Here is a 25,381-nt window from a genome sequence, read left to right as displayed (position 1 = left end):
AGTATCTGAGACATCCACCTCTATCCAGCCCCCTAACAGAGATTCTAGGGTCATGGATAGATATAGGAAGTGCATGTTTAGTTCAACGACTTTTTCTCTGCGATCACTGAACTACTTAACCCACTTTACGAGACTACAAAGAGATCTCCTGAAAGAGCTAGGAGATACTCTCCAGGGTACGGTAGCTGCAGGGGTGGCCGACAAAGCACCCAGCTTGCTTCCCTAAACTCAGTGGTAAACTCGTCCATGCGTCTCATATCCTATGCAGCTGATGGTTCGAGTAGAGCCACTAGTTCAGGCATTGCTCTTTGAAGACAAGCCTGGATGCATCTCTATTCCTTTGCGGAACCCTTTAAGTCTTCCTTTATTAATATCCCATTCGATGGCTCATCACTGTTTGGGCCCAAAGTAAAGGAAATTTTAACTAGGTGTGAGCAGGAAGGCAAGACCTTATCTGCCGTTGGAGTCCATTTTTCTACCCCTACTCGGCCCTACCCCACGGGCTGCAGGGGAGGAAAAGTGTGGTTCTGAAAAGCACAGGGAGCCTTTCAGGACACACACAGAGAAAACCCCCCTCTAGAGGCAGAGGAGGTGTTATAACGGAAGATGCCACCCCCTCGACAGTAGGGGTCTGCAGCAACAGGGTGACAGGGGTCAGTTCTCCGGTCAACCCTACCAGTGCCCCTGAAAGGGGACCTGACTGTGTGGCTCTGGAGGCAGGCGGGGGTCGCTTTTCTTTGTACCCAGAAGCCTGGCTAAACATAACATCAGATACTTGGGTACAAAGCATCATTTCCAGAGGATATTTCATACCGTTCTCTTCCCCTCCCATTCCTGTAAAGAGAATCCCAGATGTTCCACCCATTCTCAGGGAACAAGCAATCGTAGAGGTCCACAGATTGCTAGAAAAAAAGAGTCATCCAACCAGTCCCAGCAGACCAAGTTGGATTCGGAACTTACTCAAGATTCTTTTTAGTACCAAAGAAAACAGGGGACTGGAGACCTATCTTGGACCTCAGCAGACTCAACCAGTACGTAAAGAAAGAGAAGTTCCAAATGGTCCCGCTTCAGTCCATTCTTCCCTTCCTAGGGAAAGGCGATTAGATGTGCTCCATAGATCTCAAGGGGGTGCGTGCTATCACATAAAGATGAACAGACACTCCAGAGATCATCTGCGTTTCTGGCTGGGAGCCAATCATTACCAGTTTCGAGCCCTGCCCTTTGGTCTCACTACAGCCCCCATAGTGTTCACCAAATGCATGGCAGTGGTCACGGCTCACCTGAGACGTCTAGGATTCCAGGTGTTTCCATACCTAGACGATTGGCTCCTCACCGCTACCACCAGGCATCAGTTGACTCAGGCAACACAATACACTCTGACACTCTGCCATCAATTAGGCATTACAATCAACTTTAAAAAGTCTGCCTTATCGCCATCACAGCATACCATTTTTATAGGAGCAGAGTTTAGATACCTCAGCTACCACTCTGCGTCTCCCTGTCGAAAGAGTCTCACTTCTCCGCCAAAACATCAGCTCACTGGTGTCAAAGAACAAAGCTACAGCAGCAGAGGTATTGAAGGTGCTAGGTTTGATGGCGGCAGCAATCCTGGCTATACCACTCGCAAGGATGCATATGCGAATTCTTCAATGGCTCCTCTTTGCTCAGTGGTCATACCAGAAACTACCGATGCACCACATGATTTTCATCATGGATTCTTGCAAGAGAGACCTTTGGTGGTGGTTGACGTCTTTTCATGTCACAATCTGAAGACCCTTTGTTCTCCCCTCCCCAGTAGCCACTGTGACCTTGGATGCTTCCCTGATAGGGTGGGGCATTTTCAGGGAAAGACTGCCCAAGGCACATGGACAGATCAAGAATCACATCTGCACATCAGTGTTCTAGAGTTGAGAGCGGTACTTCTGGCATTGCAGTTCTTTCAGGACTCTCTCCATCTAGGAACTATTGCAATTCCGATGGACAACATGTCAGTAGTCTGGTACTTTAACAAGCAGGGTGGAACCAAGTCTTACCCCCTTTGCTGAGAAGCCCTCAGGGTCTGGCAATGGGCTGTGTCATCCCAGCATTTTCTGTTAGCAACGCACATCCCGGGGAAATCCAATGTGATAGCGGACAAGCTAAGCAGGGTGATATTGCTCCCTCACGAGTGGTCTCTCAAACAACAGGTTGCGGAGTTAATTTTCCGCAAATGCGGCCAGCCTCGCTGTGAACGCTTTGCCAGCCACATTAGTTCAAAATGCAGAAGCTACTTTGCCCTAATACACCACCTACCAATCATCCCCCGAGAGATGCACTTTTACATGATTGGCCCCCCGTGTCTCCTTTATGCATTTCCACCCTTCCCATTGATACCCAGATTTTTACAGAAAGCAAAATTGCTGGGAAGGACTGTTATACTCATAGCCCCCTACTGGCCTCGACAGATTTGGTTTCTGTTTTCCACCATCATCTGTTGGAAGATCCATGGATCCTGGACCCAGTTCCGGACCTTCTGACACACCCATCAGGGGACCTTCATCCTTCACTGCAGTCCCTGAAACTGACTGCTTGGTTAATTCACTTCCCCTAATTGCCAGGCTTCATTCAGTTTCAGAAGGTACAAGACAAATTCTCTTGTCTTCTCACAAGCCATCTACCGGGAAATTATATGGCAGTAAATGGAAAAGGTTCTCAATTTGGGCCAACACGCAGAACATTGACCCTTTCCGAACTCTGCTATCATCTATTTGAGAATTCTTGACAAAAATTTTTAAGGAAGGGGCAGCAGCTGCTATAGTTCGAGTCCAGTTAGCTGCCATCTCAAATTTTCACCTTGAGTTTGGTGGCTCAAATGTTATGGGCCATAAATTATCGAAGACTTTTCTTAAAGGCATTCTTCATATGAGACCTCCTATCAAAATTCCCTGTTCTCCCTGGAATTTGAACTTTATGCTGTCTCATATTATTCTTCCCCCTTTTGAACCAGCATCTTCTTGTGATCTCCAATTTTTATCCTGGAAAACTATATTTCTTGTGGCCATTACTTCTTCCCGCAGTGTGTCAGAACTTCAAGCATTATCGATCAGACCACCCTACATGATTTTCCATGCTGATAGAGTATCTCTCAGAACAAACCCCTCATTTTTACCTAAAGTCTGTTCTGAGTCAAATATCAATCAGGTCATTGAGCTGCCAGTCTTTTTTCCCAACCACTCTAGCAAATTGGAATACATGCTGCACAAATTTGATGTACACAGACAGCTCAGATTTTATCTTGACAGAACTAAGGATATTAGAAAATCAGACCAACTTTTTGTATCCTTCTCAGAAGCCAGAAAAGGCAATCCAGTGGCTAAAACAACCTTATCTAAATGGTTATCCAATTGTATATCCTTTGTTTATGAAAATGCGAGCATGCCATTAACACACAAACCTAAGGCTCATTCTACCAGAGCCGTCTCTACGTCTTCTGCTTTTCAAGCTAAATTGCCCCTTGACAATATTTGCGCTGCAGCCACTTGATCTAAGCCTCATACCTTTATCATGCATTACAAAGTAGATAAGGCTTCCAGGGACAGATCTTCCTTTGGTTCCACGGTACTGAAGAACATACTCCCATGAGCCACCCAGGATTGAAGGTGCTAGGGATGCTACCCATCAGTGAGAATAAATGGCGAGATTTAACAACTTCACATAAAGAAGTTATGTACTTACCATAACGTTCCATGTGAGTTGTTTATCTCGCTTTTATTCTCACGTCCCTCCCTCCTTCCCCATCCTGGCTGACTGTTGACTTAGAGGCTCGTTGCAAAATGGTTATTCAATATTTCTTCTTCCCCTTCGGGAAGTGTTCTTGGTATAAATAAATAAAAGGGTATATTTATATATATATATATATATATATATATATATATATATATATATATACTGTAACTCGCAGCAAACAAGATCGGAGGTAATTCCAGCAGTGCATTGTGGGATAAGGGGCTTGGTCTCGAGCTACTGGCAAACCTTGAGCTTTGCTATCGGCCATGTCGGAGCCGATGATTGGTTAGAATAAAGGCAAGATAAACAACTCACATGGAGAGAATTTTATTTTGGTATTAAATAACTTTTGGTGAACGGAAGAACTTGGATTTCACTGATCTTTTTCTTTGTTGTGTGGTTATAACTCACATGGAACGATATGGTAAGTACATAACTTCTTTTTTTGGTATATTGGCAAGCTAGAAGGGCATTAATGCCCATGCTTGAAGTATGTGTATGTATGTAGATAGAGTGCGTAGAAGGAGGACGTGTTGGCCACTCATGTTATGTTACTATATTAATTGTGGTTCAGGTGAGAAGTGATGCGCATAGATAATGACTTAATTCCAGGTTACAGTTCCCATTGTTGTTAATGGGAAGCTCCATGACAGTTTTATGACTAGTGCAGTTACTGTACTAGACAACAAGTTTACCTCAGTGGTATCCTGGACAGGATAATTTTTTTCAATTTTAAAATTGTTTTCATACTGACTTTAAAATTAAAGAATAAGATACACTAAAACCAAGATATATCCATACCTGTAAATTCCTTTTACTGCTGGTATACAGGATACCAATCATTACAGGGTTACACATCTGACACCTTTACAGTGAACAGTTGTAGTGATTTTGGTGTGTGCACAGCTGCAACCAATGCAAGAAGATAGTTAAAATTTGTCGTATAGAGAAAAAAATATGGAGTACTGCAGTCATAAAGACTGTATATGTAATGTGTGAGGTAATTGTTATCTGCACAGTTTGCCTTGTGTGCTGATTTAAATAATTAATATTAACGGTCTGTCCTACTTGAGTGCAGACATGTTTTAGAGTGAGGGACAGTTTCATTAAAAATGATATGCGCTGAAGTTTGATGTGGTGATTTTTACAGGTATCAGTTGCAGTGTACAGGATTATGCATAGTTTCCTATGAAGCTCTGGTGATACTGAGTGCATTTATTATTACTGTGCTAAAGTATATTCTTTTGCAATGTAGTGTTTTCTGATGAAATATATGCATAACACATATATGAATATACATGTATGTATGCTTTTGAAATGCTTAGCACATCACTTCTAAAATGGCAAAATATTTTGTTTTCAAAATGTTGCTCTTTTTTGTTTGCATATTTTTTTCACAGTTTGATATATTAAGAAATTATGCTACTAATCAATTGTTTAAGGGAATTTACTAATTATGTTGCTGCTTTTATTTCTCAAGGCCAGTGAAGGTTATACGATTGGTAGGAAGAGACACCGTTGAAGAAATCATATACAGGCGAGCAGTGTCAAAGCTTAAGCTAACAAATGCTGTAATTGAAGCTGGGCAATTCCGCCTCAGTGAAGATACTTCAAAAGGAAATACTGATATTCAGGTAAATTGCAGTCATACTCTCCCACCACCATTAGCTTCTGAAGGTGTAAAGACTGTCAAATTAAAATTTGAGAAATTTCTGTTGTGTAAGATTTTTGTTTCATTATTTTCATCTATCTTCAGTTAATTTTTCCCCATTTTTGTTCATTACCAAATGTAGTTCCGTGAAACAGAGCACCTATTTTATTTAGGTTGTTTGCCTGCCTCGAATCTTACTTTCTAACTTAATGTTTTGGCAACATTAGTAAAAAAGTAATATCATAACTTACAGCAGTGTCATCAAGTATAAGTAAGCAGACAGGAGTCTGCGTTCATATAAATGCTCCTGGCAACAAAAGTGAGAAGTGCAACTTTTAGACTGTGTTTGCATTATCTTCCTATAGTTTTGTGGGATTTTGGTATGAATTGAGTCAGTATCTCTAAACTGTATCCTTCACTCCTCAGGTATTCCATAACTTCAGCTTTTATTTCTTTAACTTCTACTTTACTAATCTTCTGTTCTGTGTTCCCCCTTTGTGATCTCATTATTTGTATTGTGAGATTTTCCATATCTGGGTGCTTTGCCTATATTTTTCTTCAAATATCTTTGGAGCTGCTTTTTGTATTTATTAGTTTAGCTTTCTCCTTTTCATAAATATTGCACCATATCATGTATCTCTCTTTCCCATGTCCATGTTTCTTTTTTATACCTTTCAAAAGTCTCTAGGTTTTGTTCTTTATATTTTCGTACTTCCTCAGTCACTTCTTTTTCTAAACAGCCCAAGGTTTCTTAGTATATATAGTATTTCATGAATTTGTTGTAGTAATTAACACAAATTTGCATTTGAAGCTTTTGACAGTTTTTCTTGTACATTTAGTTTTCTTTCCTCTAATTTCTCTCTTAATCTTTTTGAATATCTCCTATCCGGAGATTTTGGGCTTCCTGCATAACAGTAACAATACATAATTTCTTTTTTATCCTCAGTAGTCCACTCTGTCATCTATATGACTCTTTTTTTTTTGGCCTGTCAGTTTTTATGGGCTACTACTTCCTTCTACAACCTACAACAGGGGGCCATCTTCCTCCTCAGCCTGGCCTAACCCTATTGTAGGAAATTTTCCATGTCTTAAGGATTCTACACTGTAATTTTTTTTTCTAGCCCTGGCATCAGTGCAACTACCAGGATTGGACACTTTTTTTATCCTGGGACTTATACACCTAGCTATCTTTTTTATTTTTTAACCTACTGCTGTTCATGATATGTGCTATGTAAAATAGAGTCTATATAGCAATGTCATCTTGGCGAGATTTTGTAGAAACAGGGTCCACCTCGTGATGGTACTCACCAAGACTTAAAGATGAATTTGATTCCAGCGATACTACTTGCCTTTGTTTGCTGATCTTATCTCTCCATCTGTTTAATATCATAGATGTGTTCATAAATCCTGTCTCATAAATACCCTTCAGTTTTCCCTATATAGAAAGAGGAACACTTGTCACACAGTGCTACATGTACAATCCCTTTGGAGTCACAATTAAAATATTTTGATTAGTAGTAGATTCTCCTCCTATTACAATATTATAAAAACATTTTCTTATGTAGGAGACATTGTTTACAGTAACCACATTTGTATGTCCCTGGTTTGTTACCCACCAGTCTTGTCTCATTGCAATTATGCTTCATCCAGTTTTTAAAACACATTCCTTTTCTATAACTTTGGGTGTGGGTTGGTTATTATGAATCAGTTGGATTATTTGGGGAAGATGATAAACTTGTTGAATGATATTTACTGTGGAGCATCTTGAAAGTAAATAAACATTGCTTATAAAATAGTGTTCTTGATGTGCAAATACAAGGATAAATTAGTTATGAGGAGTGAAAATATTTGTGTTTTGATAAATTCCTAATCCTGACTACATTTGGGATACCTAAAATTCACAAGGATATTGTGGACTCTCTGTGATGATGTAAGGTAGTGCCAGCTGTGCCAGGGGAAGTAGGGCAGTGGATTTAATGTATGCCAGCATAGCTAGCTGGATTTTTATAAAGAATTGTATGCCATTTGAACATCAAATTAATTTGTACAGATGCTTGTGTTAAAATGTATCAACAATGGGTCCTGCTGGATAGATAAAAAATATACATGTATGTCAGATTGGATTGTTGTAACTAATGAAATGTATATATTTTAACAGAAGATGCTGGAAGGGAAGGGGTTAAGTTCAGCCCAACTAAGCTTAAGAAAAATAGCCTGAAATGAAATAACTTGGTTTAGGCCATAAAAGTTTTATCTCACAGGCCTGAATGCAGCCAGATACGCAATGTCTGTGAAAAGCCTGGGATGGTGGCAAATAACTTCTACTGTGAGGTGCCAGAGATTGGCTTGTTAGTTTCTTCAAGAAGGATGGAAGTGTTGGAATTGTTTTAAAGTTTCCAGATGCTGTAATAAACCTTAGCTGAAGTTCTGTGTGTGTATTGTGACACATCAGTGACAGATCCTGGCTCAGTTTCTAGTGAGAGGGTAGTTTGGGAGCCACAGAGTCAGGTGACCAGATGTGATGTTATTCTGTAGCCAGCAATGAAATTGTATTTGAATACTAGTGAGAGATGTGAGGTGCGCTGTCTGTTTGGACTTGACAAGACACTCATGCACGTTCATCTTGCCTTGCTTTAGTAAGTAACTAAGCGACAGTAATTATTGTATTTATTTATTTATTTGACATTTGTTGACCGAGATGTATGACTGAGCTTGCGCCATTTTTTAGTGGAGACCCAGGGAGAAAAGCTCCACAGTGCAAAAAATGCAAGTAAGGATACAACAATGCAATTTATGCAAGAAAAAAAATCACAGTACAAATTAAGCAAATAAAAAATTAACAGGAGTAAAGTATATTAAGCACAATAAAAACTTTGTACAAAAAAGCGTAAACAGGTGACCAGTTGCAGCACAAGTAAGAGATCTTAGCAAAAGAGGCATTACCAAGAAGTAGTGGGTATAGGGAAGGAAGATAGGAAGCAAAGTGGTGGAAATGCAGGAGAATTCTAGGTGGTCAAGTATGAGAATAAAAGCAGAAAGTTTTACAGATAAAGGTGTGAAGGGAAAAGAGAGAATGGTAGAATAAAGAGAGGAAAATAGTGTCAGATTACTAGGGGCAGGATTTTGGTGAGCAGTAGTTGAATATTGTTGTGGTACAAAAACAGAGAAAATAGCATAAATGAGGGAATGAAAAAGTAAGAAGGAAAGTGAAAGAAGTAGAAGAACGAAGAAGGAAAGCGGGAAATGAGAGGATTTTAAGTGGGATGATAACAATGACATCTCCAGGTGCTGTATAAGTAATTTTTGAGTACTATCTTGAATTCATGAGGATGTGTAATGTTTCTGAGGGCCATGGGAAGCTTATTTCTTGATAGACAAGGAAGATAGCTTTACAGGTTATGTTCAAATTTTTTTTTTTTTGCATTTATGACTCTGTAAGCGACATTGATCAGAGCATCTGAGGGGGCAAGGTGGATTATAAAGGGAGACAAGAGAGGATATGCTAGGGCAGGAGGATGGCTTATTTAGGAGAGTGTGCAGGATAAGAAGTTGAGTAAATAATAGTTGGTTAGAAAACTCTAACCAGCTAAGAGTTTGGAGAGCAAGACGGTGATGTGATTTTGGTGGCAGATTAGCTGCAAATGTGGTGTCCTTGTACGTAGTTTCGAGTTTGCATAGTAGAGAGGACTGTAGGTTAGTAAGGATTTGGGAGCAATAGAAGACGATAGGGAGAAGATAAGCCTGGGTTAGTGAGATTCTGGAGTTGGGTGTAAGGAACCTTTTGTTTCTATATAGCAGGCCTAGTATTTGATGTTTTTTCTTAATACAGTGGTGTACATGGAGGTCAAATTTAAGTTGGTCATCAATGATGACTCCAAGGAGCTTAGTGTGGGGTTCAGAAGAGATAGTGATGTTAAGGGAAGAAATGGTAAAATAGGATTTGAGATGCTAAAAAGATTTGGGAAGGAGTAGGAGGACTTTTGTCTTTTTAGGGTTTAGTATAAGGTGGTGGTTAGTAAGCCAAGTTTCAGTGAGATTAAAGGAGGTTTGAGTTATGGTGAGCAGGTCAGAGGGGTTATCAGCAATGGTGATGATAGTGGAATCATCTGCATACTGTATGAGGGATGACTGAGGACAGGATGTGCAGAACTGATTAGTAAAGATGTTCAAAAGGAGGAGGCCAAGAATTGAGCCATGAGGGACTTCCATTTTTATGGAGAGAAAGGGAGACAAAGTAGAGATCCATTTGACAGATTTATGTCTGTTAATGAGATAGTTGGTAAACCAGGAGATTGTTGCAGGGGAGAAGTTTAGTTGAGAAAGTCTGGAGAGAAGGGTAGTATGGGGAGACAGTATCAAAGGCTTTGGAGAGGTCTAAGAAGCATCCCAGACCACAGGAAATGTAAAAAAAGAAAAACAGTCAGAGAAGCTGTGAGTGGGAGCAACAGCTAAATTGTAGTAAGTGTTAATAAGAAAAAAAGCAAAAAGAAGATAGCAGAAACCCGACTGAGCTAAAGTAGGTTAGATGAGGAGCAGGGTATGAGTGTAGTAGGAGAGATTAGGTTAATCAGTGGTGTACAAGTTGTAGCTAGTACACATATACTTGCAGCAGCAAATAGTACACACATACAAGAATCTAAGATCGCAGAATAGATGGGTTGAAGTGGCCAAGGTGAAGAGGCTTTGATGTTTAGGCTTGATGAAGAGGGAACTGCACTGTTCTTTATTGACCTGAATGGAAAAATCTCCTAGAAAAGGAAGAGCAAAAAAGGTGATTAGATGTGAGAGTCCAGCAAGCTGTAGCAGACCTATGGACTAAAGGGAGGGATGAATTGATATCAGTACAGATGTAGATGGGACACATAAGAAGAATAGTTAGAATACAAGATAAACAGTAGCTTGGTAAGGGAAGGACAAGCTGTAGCTAGGAAGAGGTAAGGACAAAAGAAGTAACAAGTTAGAAGATAAGAGAGAGGGAGGGGATTGTAGGATCATGAGAAGTAGGGAGTGGTTATTAGAAGGTAAGTAGACAGAAAGAGAGAATCTGAGTAAAAGCTGGGTGTAAAGAGTAGGAATAAATAAAAGGTGTTTAAAACAACAAATGAGGAGGGGAGAAAGATTAGGGTTGGAAAGGAAATAAGCAATCGACAAAAGAGGAGAAGTAAAAAACATACAGAAGCAGTGAGCATCTATAATAGCTTACAGCCGTACAAAAACAGAGTCACAGTATCAGTGTTCTGCACAAACAAAGGAGATAGTTCTAAACGGCAGTATGAAAAAAGAAAAATTCAGTACAAAACTAAAAGCAGAAGTCAGGAATACTAAAGTCAGTGTGTCCAGTAATTTATACCAGTAAATAGATGCCACAATAACAGTGTTCAATACAGACATTTAGGGGAGACAAAAATCAGTATACAGGGTTATCAATACACTCTAAGCAGTAAGGTTCACAAGTTGTATTCAGTATAACAAGAGCCAGGGGTCATACAGTCACTGTTTAGCACAAACAGCTGTACAAAGGATACAACCAACTATTTAGGATGAGATCCCCAACAGCTACATAGTTTCCGGCACCTGAGTAAACAGTTTTCTGCAAAAATAATTATTTTGCTAAATAATAACACTCCGTTCTAAATAAAGGAAAGTAAAACAGAAAATTACCATGCCCTGTACATATCAAACAAGGTAGGAGCAGTAAAACAAATCTGTATTAAGCAGATGCAAGTTATTTTAAGTACATTGCCACCATAAACTAGTGAACAGCAATAACTATACATGTGGTAGTGGTTAAAGACAGTATTCTCGTATGGGGTAGATCGCAAAATACATCAAAAGTAGAATAAACAATTACTAAATATGCTAAAGCAGTGTTCAGTGCATAGAAGAGAGCAAAACCACTGTTGAGTATAAGAAAAAGTACAACATAGCTATGGTATCCAACACAACTGTAATGACTGTATCTTACAATACTAATAACTGAAGCTTTACTTTTCTTTTAACTACCCTTTGGTATACAGCACTAGCAGATACTGTTAAAGCAAACATAGCATTGCAGCTAAAGCACACTACTAGATACAGAGAAAACAGGTTAGATGGTAAATTAGAGAAAGAAGATGGAGCACAACACCAGTAATGGATTTTAAGAGCCACAAAGAATGCTGGGAGTGCAATAAAGAAAAACAAAAGAAAGTAAAAATGCATCCAACATGGAGAGATACATCAGGGTGTATATCATCCTGGGAGACCCAGACCATGGCAAATGTAAAAAAAAAGAAAAAAAATCAGAGAAGCTGTGAGTGGGAGCAACCGCTAAATTATTTTAAGTGTTAATATTAAGAAAAAAAAATCTTCAGTCAGAAAAATATAGTGAAATTAGCTAAATGTAGTTTTTTCTGTATCTGTCCGAGTCTTTCCATCTGTGTTTTTTTTTATATTTCCTGTGATTGAAACTCTGGTGTTTATTGTAAAGATATATTCAATATTTTCATGTTTTTTATTATTTATTATTAAATATATCTAAACATTTCATTGTGGCTGGTCTTTTAGAAAAAATTTAACCTTTGTGAGTACTTGCATTTATTTAGTGGCACTGTGGCTCCACCTTCCTGAAAGTCTTGCTGCTTGGTTAAACATAATCATTTGTGTAAGTATTAATTTTAATAAGTGTAATTGGGTACCCTGGTAAGAGCCTTAAAGCAGCTGGCTGTGGGTGTTCTGGTGGCAGCAGATCTACCTTATAGTCTGGGTGAAGGTGGCAGAGTGGGTAAGCTGTGCCAGCCTTTCCCAGGTGTGTGTGTTTCAAAATCAAATCTGAAAAAGAGCGGGTGTGAGAGCTGTTATGAACAGGAACACTGAGAGCACTGATTTCACAGAGAGGGTGGTGGAGGACTTGACTTGGAACACCCGGCTAAGGACTCAGCTCTGTAGTGGTCAGTGAGTAGTCTTATTTGGGGCCCAGAGAGAAAGCCCAGCTCCAGCAATGGAGTGTACATTCCCTGTGTGCTCTTAAGGGAAATTGTACTTGGGGCAGAGAGAGAGATGCTTCTGAAAATACTGTGCATGTCTATTTTTCTCACAGTGAATGTTCCTCAGCAGTGTCAGTGGTGAGGATTGAGGCTCCTTGATCACTGGTCCAGAGGAGGGATGTCACATATTGGTGAGCAGTGGTGTGGATATTAATTGAACTTCTGTAGCCTATAAGCCATTGTCACTAAAGGTGTGTGTATTCTCAGCAGCCCCAAGTTAAACATACAGAGTTTCATTTTTCACAACAGTTTTATTTATTTTTTTAGTTTAGTCTAGTCAGGGAAGGCAGTCACAGATGTCAGCAGAGGATTATGGCAAGCTGACAGTGAACCAGATGGCTAAGGTGTGCAAATCCAAAGGACTGGTGCATGCCAACCTGACTAAAGAAGAAATTATTTCAGCCTTATTCGCAGCTGCAGCATAGACTAGCAATCTAGTAGACAATCAGTCTGATGAGGATGTACAGCCCTCAGAAACAGGGAAGTTTACCTTTTCCTCAGAGAACTTAAAAACCCGTCTGGAGTTAGAGACTTAAATTGGAGTCAAAACATATGGAATTAGAATCGGCAGAGGGATTGCAGCATTTGGAGGCCAAAGAAAATGAGAAGAAGCATCAGCATGAGTGGGACATGCTGACTCTTCAACAGGAACATGGAGGTAGTGGGGAAGGGAATAACCGAACATCAGAAACAATGAAGTTCAGTAAATATCTTCCACAGTATACAGAAGGTGATCATTTTGTTAGTTTTATTCATATATTTGAAAGTGTGTGTAAATAGAATGATGTTGACTGGGTTCCTGATCTCTTACTCCATGGTAAAGCTGTAACTGCTGTTTCTAAATTGTCTGATACTGATTGTTTAAATTATGACAAGGTTAAACAATGTTTATTGAAATGTTTTAAGTTAACACCTGAAGCTTACAGAAAAAAAATTCATCAGCATAGAAGTAGGGCAAATGAAAGTGTATGCAATTATATTGCTGAGTTAAGCACTTCATAGGTGATTGAGTGGGTGTCAGGTCACCACTTCTGAAAAGCTGGCAGACCTTTTGGTAAGGGAATAAGCCCCTTAGCACTTTGCCTGAAGACATGAGTAATCGGTTGGCAGACCAGGACTTAACCTCTGCAGATGAGCTGGGGCAAAAAGGGGATCTGTACTTGGCAAGCAGGGCACCACTGCACAAAAAGGGGATACCCAGTGCTGCACATGGATATAAGGGAACCCATGGTGGGCAGCCTAAACCACCCCAACAGAGTCCACTAGTTCAGGTACATGGCCAGGATCAGGGCTGAGATGTTTTAAAGGTAACCGGAGGGGCCATGTAGTATACCCATGTCCACTGAAGCAAAGTAGTGAACAAAAAATGAGGGAGCCAGCAAGTAGGAATAACAGCATGTCAGTGGTAAGTTGTCTGGAGACAACAGGGGTACCAGACTATCACCAGAGTTTGTATCCTGTCTTCGTGCATGGAAAGCAGGCCACTGCTAATAGAGAGAGAGCCTCTGACGTAACCATTGTGAAGCCTGCAGTAGTGCAGTACTTGCTTGGGGGGGTCTACTCCAGTCAGAGCTTTTGGAGGGACCCATTCCATATATCTTTGGCCATGGTTCACTTTGACTGGAATAGTGGAAAAGGAAGGAAGGAAGTAGGTGTGTTTGAGGATCTCCCTGCAGATGCCATGTTTGGGAATGATTTTGATAATGTAGTACCTTGTGTACATGCAGTTATACACACTCGGGCTTGGAGACAAGCATGTGGGTCTGTTAGCCTGGGGGATACACAGACAGACCCCACACCTGAAGCCGGGGCTGGTGATATGGCTATTTCAGGGAGGGAGCTACCCTGTAACAGTGAGCCTGAAGGTGAACCACAGCTGCTGATAAGTACGGATGTTCCCTTGGACAGGGTGACTGCCATGGGCAGAAGTGAGTGGTAGTACCAAGGCTGACAGTGAGGGACTGTCGTCAGAAGATACCAGATGTCCTCTGGAAGGGGAGCTGGGAAGGGTCACAAAGATGGAGTTGAGGAAGGCTCAGCTCTTGGATCGTACATTACGAGGCTTGAGAGAGGTAGCTAAGGAGGCACCTGGTTCTCAAGGAAAAGGGAAGTCTGTATACTGGAACAAATGGTTACTGTATAGAGAGTGAGGTAATACAACAGTTGGTAGTGCCCAGAGCCTGCCGTCTGACACTTCTAGCCAGAGCCCATGACGTTCCTTTTGCAGGTCATGTGGGCATAAACCGTACCAAGAGATGTATTATGCAGAACTTTTATTGCCCTGGGTTTGTAAGGGATGTGACAGGGTACTGCAGAACCTGAGGGCAGTGCCAAAAAAGTAGGCAAGGCAGGAGGCAAGGTCAAAGCTCCTTTGATGCCTTTGTCTATGACTGAGGAGCCATTTCAGAGGACTATGGATTTTGTGGGACCTCTGAGTACCCCCAAGATATTTTTCAGCAGGGTAGGTTTTCCGCGAGAAATACTGATTGACAGAGGTACCAATTCTTGTCTGTGGGAGCGCTGTGGGGTGAAGCACCTAAAGACCACCCCCTACCACCCCCAGACTTAATGTTTTTTTGGAGAGGTTGAACTCTGCACTGAAGACCATGCTGAGGGCATTTGCATACCAGTTTGAGAGAGTGTGGCAAATGTTTGCCCCATCTGCTGTTTGCATACAGAGAGGTATTCCAAGAATCCACAGGTTTTTCACCCTTTGAGTTGCTGTATGGGTATAGTGTGAGGGTGCCCTTGAATTTGATTCTTGAAGAGTGGGAGGATGAATGTGAATCCCACAAGGAGTCTGTTGTGGCATATGTCCTAAACCTCAGGACAAGGATTAGGGAGCTCATGGGCTTAGCACAGGAGAACCTGGCATGAGCCCAACAGCAGAAAAATGTCTGGTATGACAAGAATGCTCATGCCCAAGAGTGTGCTGAGGGACAGCAGGTTATAATGCTCATCCCTGTCAGGCACGCAATAAGTTGCATGCAGCCTGGGAAGGACCCTTCAAAGTGGTAAGGAAGGTCAGTGATGTTAACTGCATGAAAGAACTGCTAGGCAGGAGGCAGGAGCACAAACTATACCATTTTAGCATGATGAAGCCTTACCACGATAGGGAGGCCATTCTGCTGAATGTTTGCATTGGGTGGCAGGAAGAGTCTGAGGGGGATCTGGTGACCTCTTCAGTGAGGCTTGGACTGACACCTCAGTGGAAGGCGAAGCAGTGTCCCAGCGGCTATCTCCTACCCATGTTAGAGAAATCTGAGCAGTGTTACAAGAGTTTGTGTACATGTTCACTGGGAAACCTTGGTACACCCACCTGGTGAAGTACCATGTGGATACAGGACCCCAAAGACTTATCAAGCAGGCCCCTTACAGGGTGCCTGAGTGAGTCAGACAGACTGTGAGGCAGGGGGTACATTAAATGTTGGAAATGTCAGTAGTACAGGAGCCCAGCTGTCCCTTGGCCTCCCCAGTGGTACTAGTACCAATGAAGGATGGAAGCCTAAGGTTCTGTGTGGACTACAGAACTCTAAATAGTCAGAGTCACATGTTTACCCCATGTCTAGGACAGGTGAAGCCTTAGAACAGCTGGGTGGGAGCAAGTATCTGACCACTATTGATCTGACCGAGGGCTACTGGTAGGTGCCCTTGACTCCCACCGGTAAAGAGAGGTCAGCAGTTGTGACTCTCTTCGGATTATATGAGTTCACGAAGATGTCCTTTGGGATGAAAACTGCCCCAGTGACTTTCCAGAGGCTGGTAGAGCGTATCCTAGCAGAAGCAGGAGATTATGCCCTTGCTTACCTGGATGATATTGCCATCTACAGCCATTCCTGGCAAAACCACCTTTAGCATGTCAGGGAGGTCCTGGGCAGACTTCAAAGGGAGGATTGTCCATTAAGCCCAGTAAGTGTCAGGTGGGTATGGCAGAGGTCTCCTGCCTGAAACATTGAGTGGAAAGTGGTACAATCAGGACAGAACCTGCCAAAGTGGAAACTGTTCAGACATCAGCTCCTCCTGTTACCAGAAAGCAGGTGAGGATATACTTGGGGACAGCTGGGTACTATAGAATGTTTATTCCCAATTATACTACAATAGATGCTCCCTTCACAGACCTGACAAGGAAAAGCAGTCCAGATAAGTTTGTATGGACCCCAGCCAGCCAGCAGGCATTCCAAAAGCTTAAACGGGCTTTGGGAGGACCACCTGTCTAGCCAGTCCAGATTACAGCAAACAATTGTTGTGCAGGCAGATGCTTCAAACCATAGGGTGGGGACTGTACTCCAACAGGTTTTCTCAGAGAAGAGCACCCTGTTGTATATCTCAGCTGTAGACTTCAACCCAGGGATGAATGTTATGCAGCTGTAGAAAAAGTATGCCTAACCATAGTATGCACACTGCAAAGACTTCAGCCCTGTCTGTATGGAAGGAAATTCAACTGTAGTTACAGACCACAGTCTCTTAACATGGTTACATCGAGCCAGCCAGCAAAATGCCAAATTATTAAGGTGGAGCCTAGGGTTGCAAGCATATTACATGACAATGCAGCACTGTAGTGGGGTCAGCAGTGCCAATGCAGATGGGCTCTCAAGAGTTAATGTGTTTCCAGACAGGCTCATTTCTCTAAAGCAACATTTCTCTAGGGTCACTTGAGAAACTAGATTGAATCTTCAAAGGTAAGAGAGATGTGATGATGTGAAGTAGTGCCAGCTTTGCCAGGGGCAGTAAGGCAGTGCATGAGTAGCATATGCCAGCATAGCTAGCTGGGGTTTTGTAAAGAATTATATGTCATTTGAATATCAAACTGATTTGTACAGATGCTTGTGCTAAAATGTATTTGTAACACTGCTTCTGTTAAAAATATATCAGTAGTGGGTCCTGCTGGACAGAAAATAAATATTCACTTATGTCAGACTGATAAAATGTATATATTTTTAACAGCGGATACTGGAAGGGAAGGGGTTAAGCTCAACCCAGCTAACCTTAAGAAAAATAGCCTGAAATTAAATTGCTTGGTTTAGGCCATAAATATTTTATCTCTGGTCTGAATGCATCCAGAAATGCAATGTTTGTGAAAAGCCTGGCCAGAGATCTGGCTCTATTGTCCTTAGTGACAACCTAATTGCTAACCTGGGGTGCCAGAGAATGGCATGTTAGTCTCTGCAGGAAGGATGGAAGTGTTGGAATTGCTTTACAGTTTCCAGGTGCTGTAATAAACCCAAAGTTCTGTCTGTATTGTGACACATCAGTGCCAGATCCTGACTCATTTTCTAGTAAGAGGGTAGTGTGGGAACTACAGAGTCAGGTGTCCAGATGTGATGTCATTCTGTAGCCAGCACTGAAATTGTATTTCAATACTAGTGAAAGATGTGAGGTGTGCACTCTGTTTTTGGACCTGATAAGACACTCATCCATGTTTGTAAGTAGCTAGGGAACAGTAATTCTTCAGTCAATTAGAAAAATATAGTGAGATTAGCTAAATGTAGTTTTTTTCTGTATTTTTCTGAGTCTTTCCATCTGTGTTGTTTTTTTTATAATTCCTGTGATTGAAATTCTGGTGTTTATTGTAAATAGGTATTCAATATTTTCATGTTTTTTATTATTTATTATAGGTTCATAAGTACATAGGTAAGTACTAGGCTATCTGCCAAAGGGCATTTATAAGCCTAGCCAGAATGTGTTGGCTTTCGCCACCCCGTTAGATTAGTTCCCTGTACCTCTGTCCAGCAGAGCCATTAGTTCCCTGCTCCACTGTCCAGCAGAGCCACTGCAGTGATCCCCGGGGTAAATTTTCTGTTTCCCATCCACCGGTCAAGGTTTCTCTTGAAGAGTGTTAGTGAGGGGCTCTGCCTGATGTATATTGGAATCCTGTTCCAAAGCAAGGGGAGTCTCTGAGATAGGAATCTGTCCCTCCAGCTTGTCCTATTTATCGTTGTGGTGACGTTTATATCTGTAGAGCGTGTGACTCTCCAGGATTTGTTTTTTTTTTAGGTGGAGCATATCCATCAGTTCTATGTTGGACATGGCCTTGTATGTCAGGCAGAGATCACCTCTGAGTTAGTGGTATGCAACAGAGTACAGCTGGAGTTTCTTCAGTCGGGCTGCATAGGGCATCTGTTTGAGGCCAGTAATCCTCTTGTTGAGGTACTTTTGTGGTCTTTCCAGTTGTTCCAGGTGTCTTGTAAGGTACATCCCAAATGGGGCGTTGTATTCTATGATGGGTCTAATGAGTGATGAGTAGAGAGGCACAATAACCTCTTTTGTTCTAGATGCGAACCCTTTTGTGATTAGGTGGGCCACATAGAAGGATTTTCTAACCACCTTGGCAATATGATTATCAAAGGAGAGATTACTATCTACTTGGGTCCCCAGATCCCTTATTACATTTTCTGTATTTAGGGGACTACCACCTATGTGGTAGTTTGCGAGTATTTTGTTTTTTCCAAAGGGGATGACTATGCACTTTTTGGCATTTAGCTTGAGGCCATAATTTAGACACCAGGTATCCATCTCAGTAAGACCCATCTGGAGGGTGTCTGTATCAGCCGGAGAATCAGTTATTGCCCCTAGTTTGCAGTCGTCTGTGAACTTGGTCAACCATAGTCCTCCTATGCTTGCCTGTACCTCTGAGAAGTATATACCGAACAGGAGGGGTCCTAGGACTGAGCCCTGGGGGTCGCCACTTGTAACCGGTTTAGAGTTGGACGTAGAGCCTGCAACTCTCACCATGTGGGCTCTATCCATGAGCCAGTTGGCAACCCATCTCGTGACGTAGGGGTTTATGTTCAAGCTGGTGAGCTTGTCTATAATACTAGAATTGGTAATGGCGTTGAAAGCCTTTGTGAGATCTAGGAAGGCTGTGTAGACCTCCTTTCCCTCATCTAATGCCTTGGTAACTGTCTCAAAGAAGTCCACCAGGTTTAAGAGGCATGATCTGCCCTTAACAAAGACAAACTGGGTAGGGTCCAAGGTTTGGAGGTTCCCAATGTCTCTGTTAATGAGTTCCATGATGATGCGTTCCATAGCCTTGCAGACCAGGCTAGTCAGGCTTATAGGGCAATAGTTCCCAGGGTCACTTGTGGCTCCACCTTTGTGGAGCAGGATAACTGCTGCTGTGTGCCACTCTGTGGGTACATAGGCTGTAGAGATGCTGAGTTTGAACAGTGTGTTTAGGTGAGGAGTTAGTTCATTTTGGAGCTCTTGTAAGACACAGCCTGGGACACCGTCCGGTCCCATTGAAGCTGTGTTTTTGGCTTTGGATAGGGCTGTTTTAACCTGTGTGTCGGTGATTGATGGGGCCCTACATTCTTCTGGTATGGTTATGGGCCTTTTAGGGGTGAGAGGGGGTAAAGTTTGTACTAAACCTGTCTGCCAGAATGTTGGCGATATCAGTTGGTTCAGTGTATTTTGTGCCATTCTGCACTAACTCAGAGCAGATCTGAGAGTTTCCACTTAGGTTCTTGACATAGCTAAAGAATGCTTTGTGGTTATCTTTGGAGTCATTGGCAATTTTTTTTTTCGAAACTAGCCTTGGATGATTTAATGAGGGATCGTAGTTTCTTGCTGATAATGATCAGGGATGTCTTTCCTTTTTGGGATTTTACTCTCTTCTGTACTAGTTTCCTCCTTCTGTTGTATAACTTGTTTATGGCAGGGGTCCACCAGACTGGTTTCCCTTTCTTGGAGGAGTGAGTCTTGGTTTTACTTGGGATAGCATGATCCATGCATTCCTGCAGATGCTCATAGAGTGCCTTTGTAAAGGTTTCAGCAGATTGGACAGCATTGTCCTTTAGCATTGGGGCTGTGAACCTTTCCACCTCGGTCTTACGTAATTTGAAGTTTGCTTTTGAAAAGTTTTTCACAGAGGTGTCCATGATTGGGGGGTGGGGGCGGAATGTGGATATCCAGAGTGATTAGTCTATGGTATGATCTAACCAGCGAGGGGTTGACCTCCGGTGTAGAACACCGGTCACCCATGTTGGTGATGACCAGGTCCAGTATGTTGTTCCCTCTGGTGGAGGTGTTGACCAGTTGATCCAGGGCATTCGAGTTTATAAATTCTAGGAAGCGTTGGGCAAGGGAGTTAGTACTTGAGTAGTTCTCCCAGTTTATGTTTGAGTAATTGAAATCACCCAGTATTAGGGTGTTTGGCAGGACCTTCATATTTCCCAGTGTCTCCAGAAATGCGGAATGGGGGTCCTGGGCCATGGTGGGTGAGCTGTAGCAAGCTACAATTTGGATTGAAGTTTTGCCCATTGTTAGTTGCACATGGATGATCTCTGATGCATTATGCTGCACCACTAACCTGGAGGTGTGGGTATCCTTGATGAATATGGATACACCCCCGCCTTTTATGTTTCGGTCCTGGTGCTGTGGCCGAAAGGTATGGTATGAGTTATAGCCTAGTAGTGCTGGGGTGCTCTCAGGAGCCTTAAACCAGGTTTCTGTTACTGCACAGATGTCGATGTTCTCCATACTGAGGAGTGCCTCGAGTGCATGCATTTTGAGGTTTAGACTTCTGACGTTGAGTAGCATTACCCTCAGTTTTTGGTTACTTGTGCTATTTATGGTGGTGGGTTTGTCTTTTGAGCCTTGCCTTAAAAAGGCACTATGGGGGCGGCAAGAGCCTTGGCCAGCATTCGAAAGCCTAAGGGTGACAGGTGCAAGCCATCTCTTGCTTTATTATTAAACATATCTAAACTTTTCATTGTGGCTGGTCTTTCAGAAAATATTTAACCAATGAGAGTACTTGCATTTATGTAGTGGCACTGTGGCTCCATGTTCCTGAAGTCTTGCTGCTTGGTTAAACACTATCATTTGTATAATTATTCATTTTAATAAGTGTAATTGGGTACCCTGGTAAGAGCCTTAATGTAGCTGTCTTCAGGTGTTCTGGTGGCAGCAGATCTGCTTTATAGTCTAGGTGGAGGTGACAGAGTGGGTAAGCTGTGCCAACCTTTCCCAGGTGTGTGTGTGTGTGTGTGTGTGTGTGTGTGTGTGTGTGTGAAAATCAAATAATCAAATCTCAAAAGAGTGTGTGAGACAGCTACTTTGAACATGGACACTAAGAGCACTGATTTCACAGAGAGGGTGGTGGAGGACTTGGCTTGGAATACCTGGCTAAGGACTCAGTGGGGAATCTTATTTGGGGCCTGGAGAGAAAGCCCAGCCCCAGGACTGGAGTGTGCATTCACTGTGTGCTCTTAAGGGAAATTGTACTTAGTGCAGAGAGCTGCATCTGAAAACTGTGTGTGTGTGTGTGTGTGTGTGTGTGTGTGTGTGTGTGTGTGTGTGTGTGTGTGTGTGTGTGTCTATTTTTCTCACAGTGAACATTCCCCGCAAGTGTCAGTGTTGAGGATTGAGACTCCTTGATCACTTGTCCAGAGGAGGAATGTCACACTCTCCGCTATGATTGTGGGTGCAGTGAGTTCTAAAACACATCCTGTAGGCAAACATACTGATATTAAACTTACATATATAAATGAAAGGGTTTCTTACTTAATCAAAGGTCTAGATTTTAAGATTAATTATAGACCTTATTTAGAGAATATTTTTTCAGTTACTATAGATGTAAAAGATTTGCTTACATCTATACCTCATTAGTTAGGTATTGAATGGTTCCAAGATGTTTTAGTGGTCAGTGGTAAAGTTACAAGTGAAATTAATATGTTGATTGAACTTATGAATAATGTGTTAAAAAATAATTTCATATTTTTGAGGAATTTTACTGGTAATGCACAGGTCTGGCATTGTGTGCTGCATGTGCCGTTTATTCCAATATTGTGATGGCGGAGTGAGTAAATAAATTTGTGTTCAGTTCTAAGTATGCAGGCTCATGGAACATTTATACTAGGTTCCTTGATATCATCTGTATTTTTTGGATAAAACAAGAGGAATTGTTAGATGAGTTTTTAGAATATGTTAATGCCTCCACCAAGTGTTTTAGTTGTACTCAAAATGTATCAAATGAGAAAATTGTTTTATTTGAATGTGGAGATAAAGAAAGATTAGAAAGAAAAATATTTCAGTCCAACATATATAGAAAACCAACTTACTCTTAACACTGTACTACATGTTAAAAGCTGCCACCCTTTCCATCAGAAGAAAGCCCTGGTTAAGGAACAAATGGTGAGGCTTGCCGGAATGGTATCCCATTGAAAATACTTTTGTCACAGAAATAAGTATTCTGTGTGATATTTTAGGGAGAAGTAGATATCCTAAAATTATGTTGGGTAATATATACCAAGAAGTCATGAAAAAAGGAAAGATGCATACACCATTGCTGAAGAGACATGAACAACCAGGTAGGGGTGAAAGATTATACAAATATAGTGATGAAATCTTCAAAAAAAGCCATGATAATGACATACAGTATAGATAGCATAGCCATAAAAAGGCTATAGATAAGATTTGGGATATTTTACCTACAGTGAGTTAAATAAGAAGTTGGGAGTGAACATGAAATATACCTACAGAAAAGAATTGGATAAAGCTTAATCATGATGAGATGAGAGTTGTGGGTAACAGACAAGGGACATACAAATGTGATTGTTGTAAGCAATGTCCCTACACCAGGGAAGCTTTTTCTAATATTGTAATAGGAAGGGAATCTATTAATAATAAAGGATATTTTAATTGTGCCTCTTAAGGGATTGTATATGTATCACTGTGTGACAAGTGTTCTGCCTTCTATATAAGGAAAACTAAACTGTGTTTACATGACATAATTTTTGATTATATCTGTGATATAAAAGAGTAAAGTAAATAATGCTCTGTGTTAGCATATTCAGCAATATCAAGAACATGCATTTAAATTTCAAGTATTAGAACAAGTACAGCTGAATTATAGAGGGGGGCATGGAATGAGCTATAGTGGCAAATAAGAACTAATTCCAGGAATGAACCTGGGCTGAATGATTACTCATCCATTCCCCATTTTGAAGTTAAACCTAGGAGGCTTTGACATATGAGATTTGAATATTAATAATTTTACTTTGGGCAAGTTTTAGAGTGTAATTTATGTATGTTTTATATATATATATATATATATATATATATATATATATATGTATGTATATATATATATATATATATATATATATATATATATATATATATATATTTATACACACACACACACATATATATAATATATATATATATATATGGTTTACTATCAAAAGGGTGCTCGGACTTCGTTCAATTTACGTAACTCCGAACACCCAATTCGACATTAAGAAAGATTGAAAAAAAATGTTGAGATGCACAACAGCGACTGCATTATAGCATTCGCTGTTATGAATTTCAACATTTTAATGCAGATTGCACTATAGTGGGGATTGGGAAATGTATCCTTTCCCTCACTGTAGTGCGATCTCGAAGTTAGTATATTTAAGTAGTGGGGGGGGTGCAAGGGAGCTTGCCCCCCTGCAAAATGTTCTTTGCTGTGTGTAGTAGAGTAGTACATCTTGCGGAAGTGTGGAGAATGTTCAAAATAAGTCGAATTCAACATTCACCACTTCTGCATTCGGCATTTGTGTCCGTCATTTTTACTTTTTTCGCTCATTTGATTCGCTCAACTGATAACTCGCACAAGATGCGATCGGACAAATGATAGTAAATCTATATACATATATATATATATATATATATATCATGCACACACACACACACACACACACACACACACACACACACATATATATATATATATATATATATATATATATATATATATGTATGTAGGTCTATGACATTTTGCCGAAAATAGTACTGACAGTGTATCTGTCTTTTACCCCCACTGTAGTGCAATCTCTGAGTGAGAATATTAAAGTAGGGGGGGGGTACACACACCCACAGTGGGGGGTGGGGCCCCACCTACTCAGGTTATAAACTACTTACTTACCCTTTTACTAGAGACTGCTCAATATAAAACAATACTAGACAATATTAAACTGTACTGGGTGGGGGCTATGCCCCCCACAACCCCCTATTTTAATATTCTCACTCCGAGATCGCACTACAGTGGAGAAAAGCACAGCTACACTATCAGTACTATTTTCGGCGATTTGGACCCTATGTCAGAAATTTTTGGCAAAATGGATTTTCGGCGAAATGACACTGATCCTTTCATCTATATATATATATATATATATATATATATATATATATATATGTATATCTATATATGTATATATATATATATATATATATATAAATATATATAAAACACACACAAATTTTAGCTGTGTATTTTTGGGGTTAAATGAGTTATGTGACTGGGGAGCTATATAAACTCTGGTTGACACTTTTAGTATTGTTCTGCTGAAACAAACCAAATAATCCAAGGAAACAACAAACTAGTGTAAATCCACAAAAAAAAACACCATAGAAACTGACTGGACACTACAGACACAATTTTTATTCAATTGATTTCATTAAAATGAGCGCTTTCATCATGTTTGCTTACAGGACTTCTTGTTAAAGGTTAAAAACAGACTTTAAGTGATTTGTCTGACAACACAGAATATTAAGGCTGTGAGCTGTTAATGAGTTGCTTACTGTCATCCAGAGTTTGATTCCCTTAGCCTATGTTTGCCCCCTGTGTGACTCTTATCAAGTCACTTAATCAGAAAATTCTGTCAGCTGATTTTGAAGGTCTGTGTTGATCAGTGCTGTACCATAATTGACAAATACAAAATAAAAATAAAATAAAAAATAATATACTGATAGTATTCATTCACATTTATGCGGACAAGTCTGCTCAAGTCCATTGAGCAAAAGATGGATGCATCTTCTCAAGTGCCGTTTGAAGCATATGGTGTGAACAACTTCAAAGTGGTGCTGCATACCTGGAACTGCTGTTTAAGCAGATGGTTATACTGTGAATCTTTCCATATTTGTATATGAAGATTTGTATAGCATTCGATGAGTAAAC

The 25,381-nt window shown here is 40.8% G+C and overlaps 1 protein-coding gene across 2 annotated transcripts in view; it reads left to right on the top strand.

Moving 5' to 3' along the window:
• The window catches only part of CHD1L (chromodomain helicase DNA binding protein 1 like), a 1,563,352-nt gene that overhangs the window by 803,473 nt on the left and 734,498 nt on the right, over positions 1–25,381 (top strand). For both annotated transcript variants that reach the window (XM_044072085.1, XM_044072086.1), the window contains exon 14: positions 5,246–5,399. In XM_044072085.1, coding sequence (XP_043928020.1) covers positions 5,246–5,399 — 154 coding nt within the window. The remainder of the gene's footprint in view (positions 1–5,245; positions 5,400–25,381) is intronic.

The sequence above is a fragment of the Protopterus annectens genome, chromosome 5.part0, assembly GCF_019279795.1.
Source record: "Protopterus annectens isolate FY-2018-M chromosome 5.part0, PAN1.0, whole genome shotgun sequence".
Classification (NCBI taxonomy): Eukaryota; Metazoa; Chordata; order Ceratodontiformes; family Protopteridae; genus Protopterus; species Protopterus annectens.
Note: the sequence above shows the minus strand (reverse complement) of the source record. Positions and strands in the feature narration are given on the sequence as shown.